The sequence below is a fragment of the Colossoma macropomum genome, unplaced genomic scaffold (genome assembly GCF_904425465.1).
Source record: "Colossoma macropomum unplaced genomic scaffold, Colossoma_macropomum, whole genome shotgun sequence".
Taxonomy (NCBI): Eukaryota; Metazoa; Chordata; class Actinopteri; order Characiformes; family Serrasalmidae; genus Colossoma; species Colossoma macropomum.
Window position 1 is genome coordinate 27075013 of NW_023494802.1, and position 25293 is coordinate 27100305.

Sequence of the window (25293 nt, forward strand, 5' to 3'; positions counted from 1 at the left end):
AAATTCAGTCTTTGGCACATATTCTTGCAAGGGTGACTGAATACTGCTGCAGTGTAAATCTATTCTTAACTTGTTAGTACTGCCGACAGAATTGCCTACAGCTATTATGGATCAGAAAAAATTAGTTCAGCAGAAGCTAAATAGATGTGAAAGTATATTCAATGTCATTTACACAGGCAGTTATTTCTAACCTGAGCTTTGTGAAAGCGCTGCAGTTCGCTCATCTTGGCTCTTCGCTCCAGAGTCCTCATCTTCATCAGCTCCTGCTTCTCTCCCTCAGACAGGTTCATTGTTCCTGCCTGAATACAGGAAACAGTGTAATGAGTCCTAAGCAAAAGAACCTAAACAAAAAAAAAATCTCTAAGTTTTTTCACACTCAGGTGGTGGCCTTAAAGAGACAACATTTCACCTTGAAGGAAAATGAACACTTTAATATGCAATCATGAGAAATGTTTACGCAAATAAAACTGCATTCTTTCCTCAAGGTCAGATTTCTAGCCAGCACCTGCTCAGGGGAAGATGAATATGACTACTGTTTTATTCCAGCATCTAACCTGGCCATCCAAAGAATGAGCCTCCGTCATAAGAGCCTCTTCGTTCTCTTCATCATCCTCATCATCATCATCAATAGCATCAGCATAAACATCATCCTCCGAATCTGGCTGAACTTGCACTGGCAGTGAAATCAAATTGTAAATATCAGCTGAGAACAGGGGTCTTGGACGTCAGTCCTGGAGAGTAGACAGTCAGTCAACAAAGAAAACAACAGATCAAAGGTGGTTGTCCTACCTGCAGGCTGCAGCACACTGAAGCGCTGCTGTAGCCGGGGCGAAGACAGATTCCAGGGGGAGAACTTGGACCTGATCCTGCCCTGCTGCATCTGCACAGCTCTCTGGGGCTCTCCCTTCTTTCTAAAACACCGGCGATTCTTCTTCTCCCGAACGTGGCTCTGCGATGTTCCCCCACTCCAGTAGCCCTCCTCCTCACCTCCGTCATGGGGTTTGGAGGACGAGGAAGTAGAAGCGGCGGACGAAGACGCTGGTGTCTCCGAGTCTGAGTCCTGGCTCAAGCTCAGGTTCACCAGCTGGGTCTTCTCTTCGTCTGTAAGTTGCAGCTTTTTCAGGGACTGCTTGGGTCTGGAATCGGCCGTCCCTGCAGGATGGCCGCTTTCTGTGTGGAATGGGGAAGTTTTAGGCTCCTCCTCATTTTCTACGATGGTTTCTGGCATTGACGTTTTAGTGGTGAAGTCTTGGTTCTCCTCACTATGTGTGGGTGAGGGCACTACGTTATGGATAGTGCGGGGTTTAGGGACTGGAGCTGGGGCAGATGTTCGGGAGCTGCGTGGGGCTGGCACTGGGACAGCAACAGGGAGAGAAGGCTCCGCCCCATTTTGATGGTGATCTGCTTCCTTTGTTTGTGGCTGGCTTTCTGACATCAGTTCTGCAGGTATGCCAGGTTTATCAGAGTCCTTGGCAGCTCTGGTTGCCAGCTGGTCCTCCTGGTCTTCAAGGGTGTTGGATTCTGTGGTTTCATCACAGTGAGGGTCTGTTGAGATCTTGTAGGAGCTTTTTCTCCTCACAGAGCGGAATGACGAAGGAGGCTCATTTGACTGGCTCTCTTTGTTAGATTCCTTTTTATTCTCTTCAATTTTTCCATTCTCTTCCCCACTCTGCTCATTCTCAGTGGCCTGGATATGATCCTGGATAAATGGTGAATAAACACATACTTGATTTTATATCATAATATGATAATATGCCTTAAATAAGTCTATCAATTTCACAGTTAGGAGGTCAACTGCATGATTCATCTGTTAAATAACAGTGACAATGTGCTGTAAAACGCATGCTTGTAAAAATATGTGCACACAAACACACACACACACACACACACACACACACACACACGCACGCACGCACACACACACACACACACACACACACACACACATACATACATACACATACACATACACATACACACATACACACAAAATACTGCTTCAGCTCTGAAGAGTCTTGTGATAAAACAGTGGAAATTCAGTCCCACAGGCAATAGTTCTGCTTTGTGCCAAGCCACTCCACACACACACACACACACACACACACACACACACACACACACACACACACCATGTTACATTTACACTGAAGTGCTCTCTGTGGGTGCTGGATTACACTGTAATCAGCAAAATACAACCCAACGGTGCATAAATGGCTCAACTCAACATTTCCGCCACTGTCACAGTAACACAGCCCTGGTGCAACATCAAGCCATTTCTTAATGTAAGAGGAACTACACCTTTATGCCTAGCTAAGATGGAGTAACTCTCCCTGAGCAACACAGAACACTAGAGCTGGCCTGAATATTAGAATACTTTATGTTGGTATTTGTTTCTCTTAGTATTCAGATGTTTTCACAACACTCTCACAACACTCTAATGGATTTCTGATGATGTTCAAAGTCAGAGACTTATGACTCTTTTAAACAAAACATTTTATCATAAATCTAGAAAAATAGCAGTTACTTAGCAATGGATGTGATATTAGGCTATAAATTATACCGATGTTATATTATGATGAACCCAGCCTAATCCCTGCTATGATTTCACAAGTAACACTGTGGCAAACAATGTTTAAACTAAGAGTTCATACACATTAATTTGTTTAGCTATAGTTTTAAATGTTGAATGACATTCTGCTGTAGGAGCTGGATCACCATGTGCCTGGGTAACGGGTGGAAGTAGCACCATGCTAAGACAAACAGACCAAGCTGAGACTATGACACTACCTCCCCTGGGACTAAGCCTACTATCACAGTATTTAGACACACATCCTTAAACAAGAATAAACACGGTTTATTGCTTTAAAATACATGAGCGTGAACATGTCAAAGATGCTGCAGTCGACTGAAGAGTTGACGTGACTGCTAGTTAAGATAGCTAGTTAATTAGCCAGTGTGTGAGAGTACAATACATAACATTAAGTTAACCGCCTTTAGCCGTGGAGCATACAATGGGCTACTAATGTGTCCACACATGTGCGCTCCAATTTTCATCTGGTACATGCCGTTTGTCCCTTGCGGCCATGCATTTTTCTCTTTCTTGCTCTTTCAGCAGCCCACTGGGAATTCTCCCTACAGTATGAGTAGCTCCCCCTTGTGGACATCTTGTGATGTGAGTGAGTGAGTGGGTGAGTTACAAGCTACATCCAAGAGATGCTTCACATCTAAAAACACATCACTAAACACATTTTAAAAGATTCACAGACTTCTTGAACTTGCTTCTGTATCACTGCTGCTATCAAGGTAAGCAAAAATCTGATGTTACATTACAGCACATCTGACATAGCATTCAGCATCTTTGGTGTGTCAGTCATAAAAATGGATGTACGAATGTATAAAACTATTTGTTACAAAGCAAAAAAAACAAAACAAGAAAAACAACAACAAAAAAAACAAAACGAACGTACTTGCTATGGTAAAATATGAAATGTAAATATTATTGTTTTTGAGCGCAGTATTGAGAACGAGCATTCCTGTTAAATGCTGTTTGGACCAGCTCTACAGAACACACATTTATATTACTAAAAACAACACTGTGACATTAATACAACAGATTGAAAAGGATGGGCACGTTAATACAAAGCAGAATTAGCTCTGATATAGTCCATACCTGCACCCCTGTGGATAAATCTGCTTGTGCCAACTCTCCCTCCCCCCCCTTCTCCTCCACAGGCTCTGAATGATCCTCGCAGTAGAACCTCCCTGTGGACATATCAGACAGTACAGCTTAAGCTGGCACAGCAGAAGGTGTGCACTGGCATGCAATCATGCTCCTTTGCTGTGGATTGCAGGGTGCTGGCACGCATAGTGGAGGAATATGCATGTATTTTTAATCTTAATGGTGAATAATTTAGCCAGTGCTGTTTCATTCCAGAATATAGAAACAGAGACTACAGATAAAACAGCTGTTATGGTACAATGGAAAGGTTGTCTACAAGGATGTCTACAAAATAAAGGGAGTCATGGGCTCTTGGTATGCACTGACAATATATTTACTACCATTTACTCCTATATTTACTACTATTTTTTCATTGTCCAGCATTCACTGCCATCTGCAAAATACTACTTCCACTATTATAAAATCCAATAATAAAAGAATAAACATATAAATTTCCCTAGAGGCAAAGTAGTCAGAATGTATTTTAACATAAACAGCCAGTTAATGACCACAATAAAAATAGCCTACAAAAATAGGTGATTTATTTTACATAAGCACATATGGGAAGGCTGCTGCTTCTCTGTAATCTCAGTAAGCTTAGCTTCTCCCACCATCCATATTTGTCTCTTGGCCAAATCTGCCTACTGCTTCCTGCCTTGCATGACATTGAAATACCCAATAACATTGTAACATAGGCCAAGTTGAGGTCCAGCATTGGAGCATTCATAAATATTGCATGCAAAACATAGTTTAACATCATGCTTGGCATAGTGTTTTGACAGAATTTTTTCCTTCATATGGCTGCGTAAGCCTGGTTCAAGGCCAGCAACGAAAAACATACAGTACTTCCTATGCATACTGCATGAGCAATTCAGTCTTGCAGTGCAGTAAAATTCATTCTTCATATTGCTCTGCAGGCCAGGTGGGGGCTTACCTGTGTCAGGATAGAAGGTATATCCTCCCTGGCGCAGCGTGGTACCACACTGCTGGCATATGAAGCAACTACGATGGAAGAATTTGCCCTCAGCGCTGCCCCTCTCCAGCACATAGAGCTGCTGGTGGCAGAAGTAACACAGCTCACTGCTGCCCAGATCTGTGGCTGGCACTGCAGACACAGGCTATGAGACAGGACAAAAACAGTAACAGTCACCTACTGGCACAGTATGAGAGGTAAAAAGAGCAATTAGAAGGAAGACAGAAATACTCTTAACTTTTATGTTAATGTAATGATTTTGTATTCCGAGTAATTCTGGACCATTCTTGGTCTGTTTGTCTTTAAACGTTCACACAACGTAAAGGGTCACTGTAAAGAAACCTGTTCCCAGCAGGTAGAGGAGAAAAAAATTGCCTCCTTTTTTCTCCTTCTCTGTTTCTGGAAGCAGTATGTCAAAATATAGACTCAGAATTTGTTTATTTTGTTTTACTTATTAACAAACCTTGAAATAATGACTTTTTCTCAAAATATTGAAACATTAGCTCAAAATCATGACTCTGGATCTCTATGTAACAACCTATTTTTCTAAATACTAACTTAATATGATCAGATAATGACATACTATCTTAAAATTAAGATAATTTAACTTGATATTTTGACAAATTAGCAAGACAAAATTGCGAGAACAGTTACAAGATCCTGAGCCAGTATTTCAAGGAAAAAAATAATTCTGAACTTCAGTATTTTGAGAAAATAATTCAATGTTTTGATATACTGCAGCCAGAAACAGGAGAAATAAGGAGAAGGAAAAAAGGCTTCCACACAGCTGTCCTTTTCGAATGCCGTACAAAAAGAAACATAAATCATTTTGTCAGAGCAGCCACAATATTCTTTGTCATGTGAACCACGCCCATATAAATTTCACAAATTATTTGTGCAAAAGAGGTCACGGGATCCATCATAAGCCTCCAATATGTCATTTCTGTTTGTGCAGCTTAGCAAGTAATGTAAACAAGCAAGTAAACAATGCGTCATGAAGAGGCTTCATAGCCACGTTGCGGCTGCGAGAATCTTCTCACAGATGGGTAACAAATGTTTGACAACACACATGCACACGTGTTCCGCATTTCAGAGAGAAATGCTGTTGCACTACTCACGTCTTTCTTCTTCTCCTCCTCCCTCATATCTTGCTCTCTTTCCTCTCGCTTTGCTGTCAGACGCTCCTAAGGGGCACAAGTCACATGACCTCGTTTACAGCTCATGTTACATAACTGGCCCCCAAAAATAAACAATGGTTTTATCGTTATCTGCGACTGTTGTTGAGAAACTGGTTGCATGGTTCAGTTATGAGGTAACGAGCACTGGTGAAATTCATGCGTTCAATGAGTCTCTTGAACAGTGGCTGCATGCTGATAGTTTATTACAATACTGCTGGCTGAATAAGAACTTCATGCTCTAGTTAATTCACACAAGCCACAGCTATCGGGATCGAAAGGCTGCAGTCTACAGTGTGAACAGGGCTGTGTGTGCTCGACCTGCTTGTGTGAGGTTGTGTCGACGCCTACCTTGCGCCTCTGAAGGGAGTTATGTTTGAGCTTGTTCAGGAAGAAGACGGCAGAGCGGGTCCTGGAGAGGGAAAGTGACTTGAAGCTGGACTGGTCTGTGGAGCGAAGTATAACACGGTCACAAGAACTTCCTTCTTTGAAGACCATTTTTCCAATGACTTGTGAATAACCTTTTAAAGGTACAAAGAACCTTCACAAAATGGTTCTATGCCAATTGAAGGGTTCTTCATAGAAGCTTCACATTATGTGGAGGTTCTTTAAAAAGGTTCTTCACATGCACACGTCTCATTTACAAAAATGGTTCTCTAAGGAACCAGCCATTGAAAGCTTCTTTAGGGAACCAAAAATTGTTCTTCTGTGGCATCACCCAAAGAACCCTTTTTGGGAGATAAGGGCCCTCATTCATTTAAGCTGCTTACAGTTAAGTCTTACTGTAAATTAAGCATACGCAAATTTTACAGACAGTTTTGTTAATCACTACTTTTATCTTTGCTGCATGATCACATCTGGCCAAAGTGTGTGTAAATTTAGACGTAACAATTTAACAACCTAAATAATCAAAAATATCAATACCATCAATAATTTGACATTAAAAATACAAAATAACAATGGGCCTCATTTACCAACAGTTATTAACAAGAAATTTCTTCTGAAAATCCACTTAGACAGTTTTCACAAAGATGCTGACATTCACCAATGTTTTATTGTTTGGGATTTGTTCTTACTTAAGAACAGAATCTACACAAACTCGAGAGCACAAAGACGTGAAAAATTCCACAGTTTAAAAAAACAATGTATCTGATGTAGATTTTTTCTTAGGACCTTTCTCAAGAACAAATTTAAAAGAAAACTTAGGAAGATATTGGTGAATGAAGCCCAGTGGTTCTAATTTCTGCACACCCAGGAATAACTGTAATTAAATCACCTAATGTAAAGGCTCTTTACCAATTCAAGGGTTCTTCCTAGAAGATTTAAATTATGTGGAGATTCATTAAAAAGTTTCTTCACACTCACACATCTTGGGTTCTTGGGTTCTACATGGAACTACTGTAGCATCGCACAAAGAACCTTTTTTGGCACCTTTCTTTTTTAAGAGGGTACACTTTAAAAATGGCTCTTGGCTTGGATGTACAGTTCCAGTAAATACCTCAGAACTTAGAATGTGAAAGGTTCTTTAAATAAGTGGTGCTCAAACGGTTCCTTAGGACACCAAACAATCTACATTTTTTGCTCTATCCCAATGTGCTATAAGTTAGGTTGGAGCAAAAATCTCGACTGTCTGGAGGTTCCCTGAGGAATGGTTTGAGACCCACCGCTTTAAACTTTAAAGAGGTTCTTCACACTCACACATCTCATTTACAAAGATGGTTGTTCAGAGAACCATCCACTGAAAGGTTCTATAGGAACCAAAATGGTTTATCTGTTGCATCAATCCAAAGAACACTTTTTGGCATCTTTATTTTTCAAATGTTCAGTTAAAAGCTTATCATGAATGTGCACAGCAAAGCTAAACCAATTCAGGGAAACATTTTGATTAGTAACATATGATATTTTTCAGTGTGATGGAGCTTGAAAGTTAACGATTTTATCCTTCACATCAAGAATATTGGTTGTGAATAACATGAAAACATTCAATTACCAATGTAAATAAACAAACAACCAAAAATATAAATAAATATAGAAACAAATGGTGTGGTGGGTGAAGGAGTGGTAGTAGGAGTAATTAAATAATATAAAATACACAGAAATATAGGGAATGAGAAGTGGTTAACAAGGTACATGAGAGCTGCTATATTCACAGTGCATCACTTATGACTCATGATGTCTCCCTTACAGGAACCGTTCATTATTTAAGCATTCAAATATGCCTTTTTCTCCACCTTAACAAATTTTTCCTGATGTTTAAATAATTCAGTTCTAAATCAACATGTCTACCAAGGGAACAAGCCACGAATCAGACGGTCTCATTTAATAACGCACTTGCGATGACTGGGAAAATAAGCCCCTATGGCAGACGCCATCCCCCTTCCCACAATACACACATCCACACATCCAGAGCTGTATCTGAGCGACAGCTCTACCTGCCTGCACATCTGCACAGCTGGTTGAGGTTCCCTCCCTAACAAATAACAGCGTCAAAGCCTGAATGCTGGACCCAGCCCACTGAATCCACTAATACCTTTTCCTTAGACAGTATCTGCCTTCCCTCCCCTGCAGCTGGATCGTTTATGCGTCGGCTGTAGCAGGGTTGGGGGAGTCCCACCCTAGCCCCGATGAGCCATTTCTCTCCTTAGCTTCGTGCTGCCTTCTGCTCTGTGTGCTGCAGCAGCTCCCAAGCTACATGCAGCACAGCCAAGAGCAAAGCACTGCCCATTCACCGCAAAGCATGCTGGGAAAAGCCTCTTAAAGACACAGTGCCACTATGACCAGGCATTTCCAACCAAAAGGGGTAATGCCACTGTTGCACTACTCAGCCATGAGGTACATCATTCAAGACTCAAGATGTATGTAAAGCAGAATGGCAAGATAAGGCGCTTATTCATTAAGTTTTATTATACATTAAGTTATGTATAGTCAAGTGTCATTGTACAATAAACATAAACAAATTTCACAGACAGTTTTGTTATTCATTTTCATCTTTGGTGTTTATGTAAGATTAAATTCATGTCTGGACTACATGCATGTAAATTTAGGCAGAACAGTATAGCAAGCCCAAATTTATCAACGCAAATGATCAATATCATTAAGAATTTCAATAAAAATATAAAATAACAACGATTAGAATAACTGCACACAAAAGAATCCTTGTAATTAAATGGCAATTCAGTTTGCCATTGTCGACACATAATTTATAAATATTAGGGATGTAATAAAGAACTTAGGAAACTGACTTTGAGCTTTATTAGCTCATTAGGTCTTTAGCTCAGTAATAATGTGCAAAGAGGGATACGCAATCATGGCAGATTTAGCAGTACGAGGAGAGACCCATGCTGTGTTTGAACATGAAAGAATATGAGTAACCTATTCTGTGACTGGGTGGACTGTATAATGAAGGGCAGCGGCGGAGTTTGGGTTTTGTGCTGGAGTGCAACAAAAGTTTTTTGTATTAATATGCACACTGATATGAACAAATGCTAAGACTATTAACATTTCGTTTTAAGTTGTATTGCACTGTTTTGCTACTACCTATATGATGAACTACCAACCCAAACTACCAAAACTTACCTAGTGCAATACATGACAGCTCTTTCACTGTAATTATATAGCCCAAGCAGCCAGTTTTAGGGAAACAATCATACTACACCAACATAATACCACTCTATCACTTTAAATAGAAATGAGACACTAGAATTAGAAATTTTATTTCTTTTACTCTTTTAAATTCTACTACTCTGTTACTTTCCCCCTTCCGTATAAGCAGACAGCTACTGTTCTCCTTTTATTAGTTCACTTTCACAACGACTGCATTGAATATGGGGTGGTTCACATAAATGATGCATGTATGATGGCAAACTGGGGCAGGACATATGCAAATGATATGATGTTGATTGATGAGGAAGCTGTGCATGAGCGATTGTTTCCACACACAGTTTTTGATGACATACTTTGATGTCATTTGTGAATCAGATGCAGAGTAGTTCATAGGTCAATCAGCATGCTCTAATTTGCATGTGTTTTTGTGCCTCTTTCATGTATAAGCCAATAGGTGCAAAACAGAAAGACAGAAACACCACATATGCTAATGACCTAAGAGATGTAGATGTATAACATAATAATCACTGTAAACCACTACTGTTTGAATTGAATTATGCAAATACATCAGTGTGCTACTGTGTACTATGTGCAAACTCACAACCGAGCAAATCAAATTATGCAAGTTATTCAACATGATGGAACTAAAGTAGATAATGACTCTATGGTTTATCATATATGCTTGTGAGAAAAATCACTGAATCTCTTCAACTTCAGAGGCTTTTTAGACTTTAACCAGATGGGCACTGATTTTAAGCTGGCAGGTTTTTTCTAGGTGTGTTTAGACATTTACCTTTTGGCAAAGGTGCCTCAGTAAAAACGTTGTGGACCTGCGTGAGGTAGAGCACCACAGACAGCTGGTCAATCTCCTTGCTAGAGGCCATGTCACCAGCAGACATGATGGGCTCAATGCCAAACTCTCTCTGGAGAATGTCAAAGGCCAGCTGGTTATTGTGCACTGCATCATTTTCATCTAGTGAGGACATATCTCTGTGAAAGAAGACAGATGGTATGCATTAGTCAAAAAAAAATTGGCACCAAATGGTGAAACTCGGGCCTCTTAAACAACACAAAATACTGCATTAAATAATGCACACATATTGTGGCAATATGTGCGCATGTGTGTGTTGTACTTAACTGGAGATGACACAGCAAAATGTTTTACTGAAGCGCAGTGTTCCTAATGTTACGATACCTACATAAGCCTTTCATGACATAAACCTGTATAAACATTTATTACAACAAGTGGCAGTTGCTTGCGTGCTGAAGTCAAATGACAAAGAAATGGATGAAAAGCAGCCTTCATGACTGTTTAGAAGTAGGCTTCATCTCAGTTGTCATGAAAGGCTTACATAGATGTCGTATACTGTTAAAAATGCTGTCATTTTAGATTAAAATCCTTTTGCTTTGAGTGCCCCTATATCTTAATTATGATTATTTTATTAATTATAGTTTTGAACATTTTCATTAAAACACAAAAGAATTTGCTTAACTGCAGAAAAAATTGTGTTTCGATAGTGACTATTCTAAATGTTACATACTGATTTTCAGACTTTGGGACACATCAAAACAATGAAATCTAACTACTGCTCATCATGTGGCCATGAGGGACAGGGATGCATTCTCACTTCCTGCTCTAAAACAGAGGGGCACAGCTAAAATATGGCTCCACCATGTATGTGTGTGTATATATATATATATATATATATATATATATATATATATATATATACACACACACACACACACACACACACACATAAAAATGTCTAAGCTCTGAATACTTAATTATGTGTAATACTTAATTGTGTGTGTGTGTGTGTAATGGGCAACAGGCATTTTCAAATTATGTTAAAAACTGAAAAATGACAAAAATGGAGATAAAAGGTTTTGTTCCAACAGCAGCGATATAAGTAAATAAAAACCTGTGGGACCACAATCCATATTGCATTTTTCATTAATATTTTTTGACATCAATATCATCTTGACCCACGGCTGGATCAGTAGAATGTGATTTCAAATGTCACCTGGTGAAAACAGGAGTCTTACATGAGTTTGGGTCTGAAGTGGTGAATCAGGGCACACAGTGCCAGGCCAGACCTCCAGGACTGACTCAAGTCTTTGACCTGGACTCGCTCAAACCAGGCTGTGTGTTTCTGACACCAACTCAGCAGGTCTACCATGCGTCTCAGTGAGTCTGCACACAATGTACAAGCACAATCACTCAACAGATCTCTTGGGAAAAAGTGGTTAAGGAATTAAAATATAGTAGCAACATCAATGATGCATTGATAGATGGTATAGTATAATTCTGCCAGTAATGCAACCAGGCAAATGTATTTAAGTTATGAGTCATCTGAGAAAATAAACAAAATGCAAAGTTGTGCAGTTGTGTTTTAAGGTAAAAAAAAACAAAAAAAAACACTGAACAAACACTGCAGATGCAAACCTCAGCTACCTTAAAACTTTTTAATTGTACTTAATTACAACACAGAATAAGGAAGAATAAGATTATCTTCAAATACTTGCACTTTTTACAAGAAAATACAAAAAATCTATTTTAATGCCATTTTAAAGGGCCCATATTTTACACTGTTATTGTACTTGTATTTTTTCTCTTATGGTCTACTTACTACATTTGTCTAATAAGTAGACCATTTATGTACTAACAATGGTCATGAATTATTTTTAAAAGACTATTTTGTAACCTCTCTTTAGCTCGTAGTATTAAACAAGTTGTTTTTACTACTGTGCCTTTGAGATTGATATGTAAAGGATATCTGTTCTGTTTGACTGTCCTGTATTGTGCCTAAATCAAAAAGCAATCAGAGCTGAAACACTCCATATAACTTCAGTGTAAAGGGTTGAAGCAGTTTAGCTAAACTGTTGGCTGAATAGGTGGATACTTGTACATGAATTGGTTCTTGTGAGAATCGCAGAAACAACAAATTTAACAATATCACTTCAACAATATTACTTCAAATCATTTATTTAAAAAAAAAAGTGAGGGAACATTCATTTCCCATGATATGGGCCCTTGAAGTAAAGTTGTGTAAAGTTAAGCGTAAAAATGATCTCTTTCATCTTTCATAAACGTGATAGAGTGGTATTAATTAGTGCAGCTGATCTCTCACCTTGGCCTCTATTTGGTAATGGAACTTTTTTCTTTTTATTGCTCTTGTCCTCAACATCATACAGATGCTGCACCTAAAAAATAAACAAAGTACAAATCATAAACTATTTAAACTGCTGTTAGTACATGTGACTGTGTTGAAACCATGAAATTAAAAGTGTGTTGTGGCTATATAGTTCTTACTTGTTTAGGCTTGATGGAGGACAGGTTGACGTTGGGGTAACGAGTGCTGGGATCGATGCTGTAGGCAGAGTAGTTTTTGCTGGTGTTCTCAGGAGTGGTCTGCGACAGCAACTGATAAACACTTTCCCTGTTTCATTCAAAGATGAACAAACAGATAAGAGGCCAGACTTTTCTTTCCTAGTGAAGCCTGTTACCAAAGCTGTTAACCAAGGCTTATAGCCAGACAAAGTAGTTATTCACAAACTTTTTGTCATAGTGGCTAACCAGACAATATGTGCCTTAATATATACATTTTTCAAAGCTGCTTACTGTCCAATCCCTCCTCCTCCTCCTCCTCCTCCTACAACTACTACTACTAAAAATAATAATAATAATAAATACTAGTAACCTAATAAACAATCCTTAAGTAGTAAATGTTCATAGATCAAGGAGTGTAAGGGGGAGAGCTGAACCTTAAGGTAATGAGGGATGTGGGTGAGGGGATGCCTGATTTAGCAAAGGACTTGCTCATCATAACAATAAACAACTGGAAACATTTAAACATCAAAGTGTCTCATTAAAAAATGCCTCATTAAATCAATAAATATTAATGATAGTCAATACCTCTCAGCCAGGACCTGCAGGTGAGTCACTCTTTTTCCCCAGTTCCTCACCATCCATGCTGTGTCAAAGGCAGCCAGGAATCCTCGGGCAATGCCAGTCCCCAAAGGCCAAAAAGGCTGTGCACATAAAGAATTGGATTAAAAGCAACGCAGCAAACTTTAACTACAGCTGCAGGGATTCACTTAAGCTATGTACTCACTTCCACCAGACAGTCTCCAACCAGGCCGATGAGGAGTTTCTGGCCTCTCCTCTCCCTCACCAGTGAAGCATACTCAGCACGGTGCATGCTGGTGAAGTCAAACATGGCCACATCTGGTTTACCCACATGGTTCAGTGCAAACTCCAGATCAGGCAGCTTGTGGCCAGTGGAGAACTGAGCGGCATCATACGCGTACTGCAACAAAGCCTCCTGGTCAACGTTAGCCTGCGCCAACAGCTGCTCTGCATCACTGCTGTCCTGAAAAAAAGAGAGTGGTAATTGGTAGAGAACACACTGAACTGATTCCTAATGACCACCTGTTTTAAGCAAAAACAAACTCACTTTATCTCTACACATGTGTGGCTTCTTTGGAGACAGTCACTAAATATACAGGTTCATAAATGAGCAGAGAAATGCTTCAGCACGTTTTATTGAAGAAAAGAGTAAATAAAACAGAAACAAGTACGCAGCCTAATGCCCTAAGAGATAACACTGCATTTCTAAATACTGTAAGACTGAACAGTTTGTCACTAATGTTGTGCTACCCTAGCTAGCCACCAGGTGGCAGTGCAGCTCAAGGCAGCTTTCCATCACAAACATTACATTCTAACTCTTACACAACAAGAAATCAAAGCAAAAATAAACACACAATGCAACACAATACGGGTTCTTACAGTTCGTACAGCTCTTACAGTACTATGGTCCTGGTATTTCTAAACGTTTCTGAAAGCCCCTTACCAAAATTAGAGAGATCTAGAGTGGGCTGTACTTGCTACAAAGGAACATTCAGACAATGTGAATATGGGTCCACCCAGAGATCCATTAGCAGAGGTTTAGCATGGACCAATTCCAGAGGTTCATGACTTAAAAGAGCTCTATCTGAAGCATCCGCATAAAGGAACGGGGACAATACTGGGTCGGTCTGTGTCTCTTTCCAACGTAGGTAAATAATTTGCTGACTATAATGATCTACAGGTTCAGTGTGCTGGTCTTACTTGCTTAATAACCCCTTTCTTCAACAGACTGTTTTTCTTGGCAGTCATGACAAAATAGTGAGTGTCATCTTTATAGTACACTATGTTCTCCAGATCAATACCTGAAAAAGACAGGAGGAGAGAAATGAGAAAATGGAGGATACTTAAAAAATGATCAGTGTTCTTTATATTTTTATGTGTGTAATAATGTGAGTGTATATGCATGTGTGCACATCTATTAATAAGTCCATATCCTCCCAGTATCCTTTCTCCATACCCATCTCTGTATGGAGCTGCTGGAAGAATTTCTGGTTGTAGATGCGAGCCACGCCACTGATCTCTGGCACCTGGGCCTCGGCCGCAGTATGCCGATTTGCAAAGTTAGCAGTGATCCCAATGGCCAGCTTCCCTCTCAGCTCCTTTATCTTAAAGCCTGATGCAGAGACAGAGACCTTTCATCTAATATTTGATTTAGTTAATCATATAAGTAATCCACTTACATACTTGTTAATGTATTTTCACCTCGTAACAAATGTTAAATCATGTCCTTTCCATTTCTGTTCTGCTTTAGATGGTTGTTTGACTGTTAGTCTACAGTGCTGTCCTCTCAAAATAGTAATTTGCCTGTATCTTTCTTAATATGAAAATTTTCGTTTTGTGTGTGAACAGCTTACCATCAGGTATGAATCTTCCTCCTCCAGCTGAGATAAAGACATCAAACTGGTAGGAAGCAGCAGGGTGAGGCTCAGGGATGTACCAAGGCTCTCCAGCCTGAAAGAGAACCAGAAATAACCAGCTTAAGTCCTATCTCAGATCTGAGTTACAACACAGACAGACAGAAATTAATTGCATACCTGTTGATCCTGACGCTTGAGGCTCCAACAGACCTTTGAAGTTCACTCCTGTGTGAACTTCAACCCCCAACAGCAGAACCAGCTTCAGCAGAATCAACTGCAGCTGACGGATGCCTACATATATAAACATGTTTTCCAATCAAGTAACCCTCAAAAATGACTTACAATTAAGCAACCACCTTTCATAAATGGCCTCACAGCCACATTCAAGGTAGGGTCGGGTAATTCTCATTTTTCTAAATAAATAAATAAATAATACTCTGATAAAATTGTCATTAACAGAGGACAATAAGTAACTCTGAAAAACTGATACATTTTTAAAATTACTTAAAACCAGGAGTATTTTACAGTAACATTCACTACATCCAGGATGGTTTCCAGCTGCTTCAGACCTTTTCACACCATGTTTTACTGATTTAAAAGTCAAGTTTTGAACCTGTCTTATGTCAGAGGTCATGTGTTTTGGTCACTCCTTTTAATGCTGATGTGATGAACGTTTTAGCAGAATAGGACCTGTTGTCTGGTTTTGAGTCACACTGGCTAAACAAAAAATGATACTTGCTGTTACTCCTTAATAAATCAGTATCTTCTTTGCATCAGGGCAAATGTTTCAGTGCACTAAAAATTGTATCTGATTTTTCATCTGTAAAAATCAACTTGGTTGGAAAGACCTGATGATAACTAAACATTAGAAACAGTATTTTTCATTTCAGTTTTTGAGGCATGTAGCAGCGCGTCAGTGTGACAGTTCACTCACAGGGCAACTCACTGTAAATGAAGTTTGAGAGAGTTGATGAGTTTTAGAGAGTAGATTGAAGTGCAGAACGTTCATGCATACAAAAAAAATGCATGTGTATCTTTGAAAGAAACTCTTTCAATTGCAAAACACAAAACAAAACAAAACAAACAAACAAAAAACCTCCTTTCCGTCATTTGCACTTTTTCCTTTTGCAAACGCCCCAAAAATAGTTGACTGTATCAAATATACTCATGGACAGATTCTTTCACGCTGTAAAACAAAGCTGCTGATCACTGTGTCAAGCACACATTTAACATCTTTTATTAAATCTGTGGAAACCATAATGATGATATCATCAAATTGCCCAAGCCAAATCCAAGTAACACACAAATTTATGTGCCACAGTATATACTGTATATATGTGCAATTTTAATGAACTTAAATGAACTTTACTATGACACTTACTTATGTGGTCAAGAGAGCCAGAGCAGAATCTGCCATAGAACTTCTTTGCACCAAGGTTGCGCAAGTCTCGAATAGTATAGGGCCACAGGTGCAGGACATTGTTCCTGGAGAAAGACGTTCTCTTCTCTAACACGACCACTTGTGCACCCAACAGAGCCAACTCTACAGCAGTTCTCAGCCCACATGGACCTGCTCCCAGTACTAAACACTGAAAAGAGGGAGAAACGTGATGACTGGTATACTTAATGTACCAACACATAATTTGAGCAAGCTTAGACATAATAATACCTTAGTGTTAGCACAGGGTTTGCCCTGCTCATAGTCTGGGTGGGAGGCTCTCTTGTCAATCTTTTGCCAGAGTTCTTTAGCTTTCCAGTAGTTGAGTCTTTCCTTCAGCTTGTTATAGAAGTGGTGGTAGTCCTGAGAGTCCAACTGTAGGTGGCGACAAAGCTCAGCAAAATTCTGCTGAACTTCTTTGCATGTCTGGGAGGCCACAAAGCGGTCAAACAGAGCGTGAGCTTGGTTACCAAGCTCCTGCTTATCAGCCATACTGAGCAGTCAGGGGTTGCAGGCTTCTACCGGGTAGACTATCTGGTGAAGAAGACCAAGGCGGAAGAGTTTACATGAGTAGATAATTATTTAGAAAGTTAATTTACAATTAACTGATGAACTGGTGGCCAGTTTGTAAGTACAAAATGATTTTTTTTTTTTACACTTGACTATGGACAGACTATGGACTGTAAATGCATAGCCACTAATTAATTTCAGTCTTACAGCCCAGGAATTTATTTCAAGTAACAAACACCAGTAGAATTTCAAAACTCTTTTAAACACCATTACACACCAACACCATTGTCTCCAGGCACATTATTATTAAAGTTACCAAAGGTCATTTTCATTCATACAACAGCATTACAATAGTCTCTTTGAGCAAGTGCACAAAAGGGACATCAACATAATGAAACCAAGTTCCACATCGTTCAGAGTAAATCTAGCACTCTGACATTGACCTCTGAAAGATGTATGTCAAACAAATCATAACAGACTTTAAATAAAGCTCTATTTACTTGTACAGCCATTTAGTAGAACCATCAGGAGTAGGTTCCCATATGTGACTGTTGGTCATCAAAAACCTTTCTTCTCCTAAATGTGATTTGTAAACACACCATGTCACATTGATCAGCAAAAGCGTCACCCAGCGAGTTAAAGACAACCTTCAACAACAACAGTGAATCTGCAAAAAGCCCACAGCTAGTTAGCACTTGGTTGGTATACTCATAGGGATCACCTCCCTATTGCAAAAGGCATGTTAGAACTTGAACTGGAAAACCACCACTAAAAAATGTAGGGTGCCTAGCTTTCTTCCTTTTGTGATGCCCATTATCAGAGATGTTACAGCTGAGGCACTTATTATCAGAGATCTGAGTTACAGCTTGAGTCATTTTCATGACCAAAGGTCTCCAGCACTAACGATGTTTATATATGATAAATGACAAATTAGCATGTGATGTTACGGACTGTAGACTGGCACCTACACCATACAAGGAAGGAGAGGCAAATCTGTGATTCATGAAATCTTACTGCTTAAACTGCAACTTCCCCTCCATGAATAGCTTAGGAAATAGCCTGGTATAAAACAGCATGAACTCCAAGGATGTTGGTTTATTGTTACATTAAGTTAGCTGAGACTGGAAATAAACAGTAGGGGGGATCTAGATAAGAGAGCTAGGGGATTTTATGAGTAATATATCAGAGTAGGCCACCTCTTTTACACTGCAACAGAAACAATATTTATCCAATTAACGCTGTTGTGATTAAATGTAATGGAAGACAGTAGGCCTGTGCTGGTAACAGAATAACTGTGTGGGGAAAAAACTGCTGTAAATGTATAGGGGGGTGTTTTTCCCTCCGATTTACCTTTTATTTGACAAAGATTAAGCTTTAGCTCATTCAGTTATCACTGTCGCTGTGTCCCAATTCAGGGGCTGTGTCCTTCGGAGGCCGCATTTGAAGGCCGACTGCGTCACAGTGGCGCGACTAGGCCGTGCTATTTCGAAGGCTCCTTCAAATACGGCCGAGAAATGTGTCCTTCGTTTCTATGGCAAGCCAACATATCCCGAGGTTCACGGCGTGCCGAGCGAATGGCGCCTGAGGAGTACACTTTTAAATGTAAGTATTGGGTTTAAATTGAGTCTAAGTTTCAAACTGCACACTATTACTGTGTTTGCTCCCACATTTACATCAAATAATAGTTAAATCAGAGGGAAAAAATACAACCTGAACCGTTTACAGCAGTTTTTTTCCCCACACGGTTATTCTGTTACCAGCACGGACCGTTTATATGATCACTTGAATAATCAGATAACTGCTGAAATCCAATAATGATTATCATGTGAATGCACAACGTTTTGTCCAAAATATTTTGAAGATCTTTTGTCTGATATCTAAAACCTGACGATGTGTTCTGAAGACTTCCTAAATCGTTCACCATACCATTTGTACAGACGTGATATCTGCTGGCCACACTAAGCATGTTCAACCAGCACAGCTCAACAGCCATGTTTCTTCAGCAATCTCATCTATATTAGGTACAGTAAATCTGGAATTAATATAGGATATCACATCACCCAAAATGTTTGTGTTCTATTATGTTCACATTCAGGAATACTAGTGTTTGGCGGGGCAAGATGATGATATTTATTAGGTTACTGTGAAAAATTATGTCGAACTATGTCACAATATGCTTTTCTGAGCATACTGTGGATATTATTGTGGTACTTCTAGAACACTGTTCAACTGCATGTTTCATTACAGAGAGAATATAATTCAGCCTGTTTCATTGGATTTAATGCATTGCAGTATGTAAAATAAAAGTCATTTGCACTCATAGTTTTAGAAAAACTAAATATCGTAACATCATGTATCATGAAAATTTCTTGAAGTATCAAGAATTTATATCTGTCATATTACTTACTCTTATGTCTACACTCATCTACTTAGATAACAAAAAGTGGAAAAAAAGGGAAAAAAAACTCTTCAAAGTGCAAAGGTGAAACTCTGACTTACAAAATACTGGTTCTATGGTGACATTTGGGTATTACAATCATAGGATGTGCCACAACAGACAGTATAAGGCAATATGTAAATTTAAAACCTTTAATTAGCTTGTTCGTTCACCCACAGAATGCTATTCTTCAAATAAACCTTCACCACTTCCTGAAACTCAGAGATCACAGAGCAGACAGTATTCACACATGCGTCCTGTTCGTGCAAAAGCCCCTCCTAACCTCAGGCGCACAAGCATAGCCTGTACAGCAGACACATAACTTATTACTTGTATGTAAATTATTACTGATCACTCTGTGGTGAAGGTAATAAGGCATCATGAGAATATTTGTCATGGCATGACTGAAATTAAAGCTTCACATGTACAGAACAGATAAGCATAAGGAAGCTTGAATATACGCAAGAGCAATGACAGAGAGATAAGACACCAGAGTGAGAGGGTTTCCTCTGTTTCTATTTCTCTTACATATTTAGTTATGAAGTAAGCAATGACCCTGAGAAGTTGTCACCGAAAAACAGGTGAGGGTCAAGTATAGATAGGTTGGGTTCAAAACAACGGGGGTTCAATTTCAAGCTGATGTAAGACAAAGAAAAAAGAAAAAAAAAACAAAAACGAAAGTTAGAACGCTAAGCCTAAGCTTTTCTGAGCATACTGTGGATACTGTAATCACTCAGAACACTGACCAGAGTGTCAGTGAAATATTTATCCAGGGCTGCCAGGAGTCCATGACAGCTTAACTGAACCTGCTTAATAGGATGTAGTATGTAGTAAGTGAAACATTTTAGCATTTCTAAACGTAGTAATACTCTTGTGTCTGTTCTAAAAATTAAATATCATAAGATGAAGTTCTGAGATAAAGAGCTCTGCCATATTTCCGACCTCTAATGCAAACCCCCTTCAAGATTCTGACAAAAAGCATGATATATTGACATCATATCATCACCACTGTTGGAACAAAACCTTATATATCCATCTTTAATTTTTTGACATTATTTGAACACCAGTGGCCCTTTACATTGTATGGAAGTTTCATGATGAATGGAAAAATAGAGTTCATCCAAAAATATCTGCAATAAGATCTTTTTATATTTACTTCCATTCTCCTCTTATCATTTGGAGATACAAGGTTTGTATCTGTCAGTGACAACATACAGCTACTAGGGACGTCTTGATCCGGCAGTATAAAAGAAGTTGCACAGCCAGAAAAGCAGGCACTCATCTCATCCTAGATTTTTTCTCTCACAATGTCACATCACTTTCTGCCAGGCTACATCCATGGCAACTTATGCTGCATGCCTAACATGCTCTGGGGCAAGGTAAGTTAAGGTCTTCTTGGTGGTCAATTTTTTTTTTCTTTGATACGTTTGTGGCATCTCGTGACAGATATCGCTTTTCAACAGAAGAAACAATCATACTAAATAATTATCATGTATATAAAGCAAGTATTATTCTTGTTACTCCAATTATTCCAACAATGGTGACAGCAATGCCATTTACTGTTACAAGGTATTTTATATATGTTTACATAGTATGATTTCTTTTTCCTTCTTTCAAACATATGCAGCTTGAGTCCTCCTTATGTTTTCATGGCCATTTATCACAGTCTGAGTATCTAAACTTGGGTACAACGGGGCTAACAGAGAAAGCTCTTTACTGCGGTTGTGAAACCACTGTTGTGTGGATTTGCTATGCTTTGTGAAGCTGAAACTAAATCAGGAATCCTGTCTAAGTTGAATGTGCTTTGTGAGACATGCCCCAGGACATTTTATTAAATGCTTTCGTTTTTAACCAGTTGTGACTCGCAAGTGAAAAATGTGGCGATGCATTTTGTACTTACATCTGGTTCATATTCTGACAATGCTAGGAGTCCATAAGAGAATAACTGACCCTGCATTACAGGATGTGGTGTGTAGCATGTGAAACGATTTATTTTAAAACAATAAGTAAATGAATAAATAAACAAATAAATAAGGTACTACTGTTTTGCCAGTGCAGAACGCTAGTCTAAAGAAAAATGAAATAATCATAAAATGTATTGTAAAAAATATCTATCTTGGGATGTCCCAATGAAATGCCCATTTCACAGTGTTGTGAATGAGCTACAATTACATATTGCTCAAACATATGTGCAGCAGTCTGTAAGGATGCACCCATAGGAATTGTGGGCAGATGCTGATATAGAATATTTTTGTATGTACACATCTGCCGATGCCAATATCTATATACATTTATACATAAAAATTCGTAAAATCTAGAAAACCAAGCCTAAATCTACCCAGATTTATGAGAGGAACACAGCCTACATTTATTTCTTTAAAATTACAAAAGCAGTAAAATTATTATTAATAAAATGCAGACGGTTCAGTGCAGTAGCCCAGCATCACCTAAACAAACTCTTCTGAACTATAATAAATACATCATCAAAGGTCAGTCAAATCTAAACATGCTGATTTTTTTAAGCAAATATCTGCCAATAAGTACATGATTCTGATGTCATTGTGCATCCCTAGTTGTCTGTCCCTTTCTCTTCGTTTAAAGACAGCAGTTTAAAATCAGAAGTGGCATGGCCGGTAAAGCAGGACATTTTTCTAGATACTTTCGTTTTTAACCAGCTGCGACTCGCAACTGAAAAATGTGGTGGGAGTGTAGTTTGTATGTGCTTCTAGTGGCATGCCACTCTTGGCAAGTGTACGTGTCTATTTTAACATATGGTGGCTGACTTGACTGCAGTCGAAAACACGGACAGTGCCGATATTAAAAGTTTTGATCTTCTTCTTCAAAATAGTTCTACACTGTAGACATTTGGACTGTTTTGTTAGCTACTGAAAATGTGACTCACTTCTGTAGGCTGTGGATAATGTTTGTTTATGGCGCCTCATCGAAAATATTAATTAAAGCATAAACAGGAGCAAAGAATTGGCAGAAGATTGGATTTAACATAGTCAGACAATCCATTAAAATGTAACAGTCAATAGACAATCCATTCAAATGTTCCACGATCAGCTCAGATTCTGATCCACTGGATGACATCAGGACAACCCAAACAGCTACCGTTGAGCTTGAAACTGAACTTCTCTTGTTGCAAAAGTATTTTTTAAAATGTACTTCTAATGGTCTCAGGACTAAACATTTAGTCTTAAGAAAGGGTAAAATCAAAAATAACAAGAACAAAGACAAGCAAGAAGACCAAAAGAAACATATAAGACTCTAAATGCTTTAAATGTGAGAATGTACACAAACACTATAACAAGGACTTAATTACTGCCATGAACTGTGCTGAAACATTATGCATGAACAAAACACGATCTAACACTATCTAAAGATACACAACTGTTTCAGCTTATCTGCTCTGATGCACATACAGCAAGTTTCAAAACAGTGACACACCGCACTCTTGCTTGGTAATGGAGCTGATAAAGGTCAATAATGTACCCTGGCATCTATAAATTGAAGCTCTGGGTCACTACTATGCTCTTCATTGTGTTTTGCTTTGTGCCTGGCTTTGTGCCATGTGTGCCCAGAGGCTTCAATAACAGCTCAGTACAGTTCACTGATTTAACAAAGCAGGGAGTGTGCTGTTTGCCTATTACTTTTCACTTCAAATCAGTTACGTGGCATGCTGTTTACTCACACTGTAAACCAGTACAGCTGCATGCACATATCATAGCAACCCTGGTCAAACAACCTGCAACATTGTGACCTGTAATTAACTGGCTCAGCAAAGCATTTCTGCAAAATCTCTTCACTGATTTGTGGATTAACATAGTCCTGATTACTATTAGCATAAATTACAGTATAGTGTAGTATTCTGCGTATTATGAGCGTCATTACTATTCCGTTGAATTCTGTGAACTGCTTACTGAATAGAAAAAGTGCGCCACAAGTATCTGAATCATTAAAAGAAGAATGTATAAAACTAGCTTAAACAGAACTTAACAGAATAAAAATAATGCTAAAACAATACTGCTAACAAAAACAACAGACTTTTTATTGAAGAGAAAGAAACAGGAAACTAATCAGGTGAGGTGATTAGTTTCCTGCCATAATGACGTTTGGCTTTTGTTTCATGTTTAAACTGCCTGAAGGAGATAAGTTAGCTCTAACTTTCTTTTGGTTTCACAGCTCACGTAATGCACATTCTTATGTTTTCTTTCACAATGTCAAGAACATAAGCTCAGTAAAAATATGGTCAAAAGCCAGATTTATTCATTCTACTTTCAAAATTTTAAAAACAATATTTCAAATACTACCTCAACTGTTTTTTTTTTTAAACAAGCAGTTTAGGAGAAAATTTCAATTTTTGGATTCAGTGTCTGAGAGAAGAGTAGATTTGAATCACAGGCATGCTTGTTCTCTCCAGATGCCCTGCACACCAGTGTTCAGATAAAATCTGCGCGTGGCATATCACAAAAACCATTTACAAGATCATAATAACTCAGATCTTTACTCTTAACTGAGACACTGATAGCTCACTTGGAATGTAAAGTTTACCACTACTTACACATTCACCACACTCACATTAACCCACTTTTCTAATCTGCAGTTTCCCAGAAGTGTGCTTAAGCTCCTGTCAGCTCTCTTCTAGTTCCTTAGAAATCCCACAGAAATCCTACGGAAGATTTGGAAAGAAAGAATAGCAGGGTTAGACAGATGAGTGCGGTCAATATGAAATAATCATTTGCTCCCATAAACACCAACAGAAACTAGAGCCATCAAACTTTGTAGAACGATACAACTGATACAACAAAGACAACAGCAGTTCACAGTTCACATTTCATAGCGATAACACTCATTAATTTATTACCGCCTAACCTTATTATGCTTTCTTTCATCCCTCCATCATATCACATTAACCCACTGATTTTCATACTTCTTCATGAAAAGGCAGAATCTTTCAATTGTTGACAAAAAGCACATAACCTAAACAAGAGCTAAAGACTGATAACAGGACGATCAAAAGCTGTGAAAAGAGAAACTGAAGATAGTCAGGGCAGCAAGGCAAGCCTGTGAGATATTTTAGTTATACCTGAAAGGCTAGAAACCAGGACTGCATTACAGAAACTGCATTACAGTATGCTTGATAGAGTTCCAACAAATGGACAGGGAGGTAGTTGCCCAAGTTGAGGCAAAGATCATGATTTCAACAATGCTCATGCTAAACCAGGTAAAGTTGAAGAAGAGTAGACTTCGGAATTTCTCTGCTGAGATGAGTCAGGACCTGCAGGCCCTCAGAGAATTCCATCTGACTGTCAACATCATAAAGAGCAGGTGCAAAATTGCAAAATATAGCAGACGTAACAAGCTGATGTTGACTTTTTAAAAGGTGCCAGTGGGCAGGTTTGCAAGACTGGTCCTTTTTGAGGTGATTATGTGAAGGAAGTGCTCCTGTGTCAGGAGGAGTTCTCCTTTCAGTCTTGAAGAACTTAAGCACTTAACAAATACCAAAGTCAAACGATCGGAACAAAACTAAAAGAACTTCAACAGCACAGACACATTATTTGCTGTTTTATTTAACTTCCACTTATTTAAAGTAAGATTTACATCTCTTTTTAAGAGAGTGATGGCCAAGAAAGCTACAGAAAAACAGGACAATAAAACAGACTCAAT

At 38.8% G+C, this 25293-nt stretch overlaps 1 protein-coding gene across 1 annotated transcript in view; it reads right to left on the reverse strand.

Annotated features, from left to right (window-relative positions):
* The window catches only part of mical1 (microtubule associated monooxygenase, calponin and LIM domain containing 1), a 35627-nt gene that overhangs the window by 7572 nt on the left and 2762 nt on the right, over window positions 1–25293 (reverse strand). The window contains 21 exon segments of the mRNA XM_036591037.1: window positions 192–299; window positions 555–673; window positions 790–1699; window positions 3671–3762; window positions 4653–4836; window positions 5810–5875; window positions 6218–6312; window positions 10263–10459; window positions 11519–11666; window positions 12604–12676; window positions 12786–12912; window positions 13389–13504; window positions 13588–13845; window positions 14583–14683; window positions 14839–14994; window positions 15236–15311; window positions 15313–15332; window positions 15416–15529; window positions 16620–16827; window positions 16908–17210; window positions 24188–24295. Of these exon segments, the coding sequence (XP_036446930.1) occupies window positions 192–299; window positions 555–673; window positions 790–1699; window positions 3671–3762; window positions 4653–4836; window positions 5810–5875; window positions 6218–6312; window positions 10263–10459; window positions 11519–11666; window positions 12604–12676; window positions 12786–12912; window positions 13389–13504; window positions 13588–13845; window positions 14583–14683; window positions 14839–14994; window positions 15236–15311; window positions 15313–15332; window positions 15416–15529; window positions 16620–16827; window positions 16908–17168 (3429 nt within the window). The 5' untranslated portion in view covers window positions 17169–17210; window positions 24188–24295.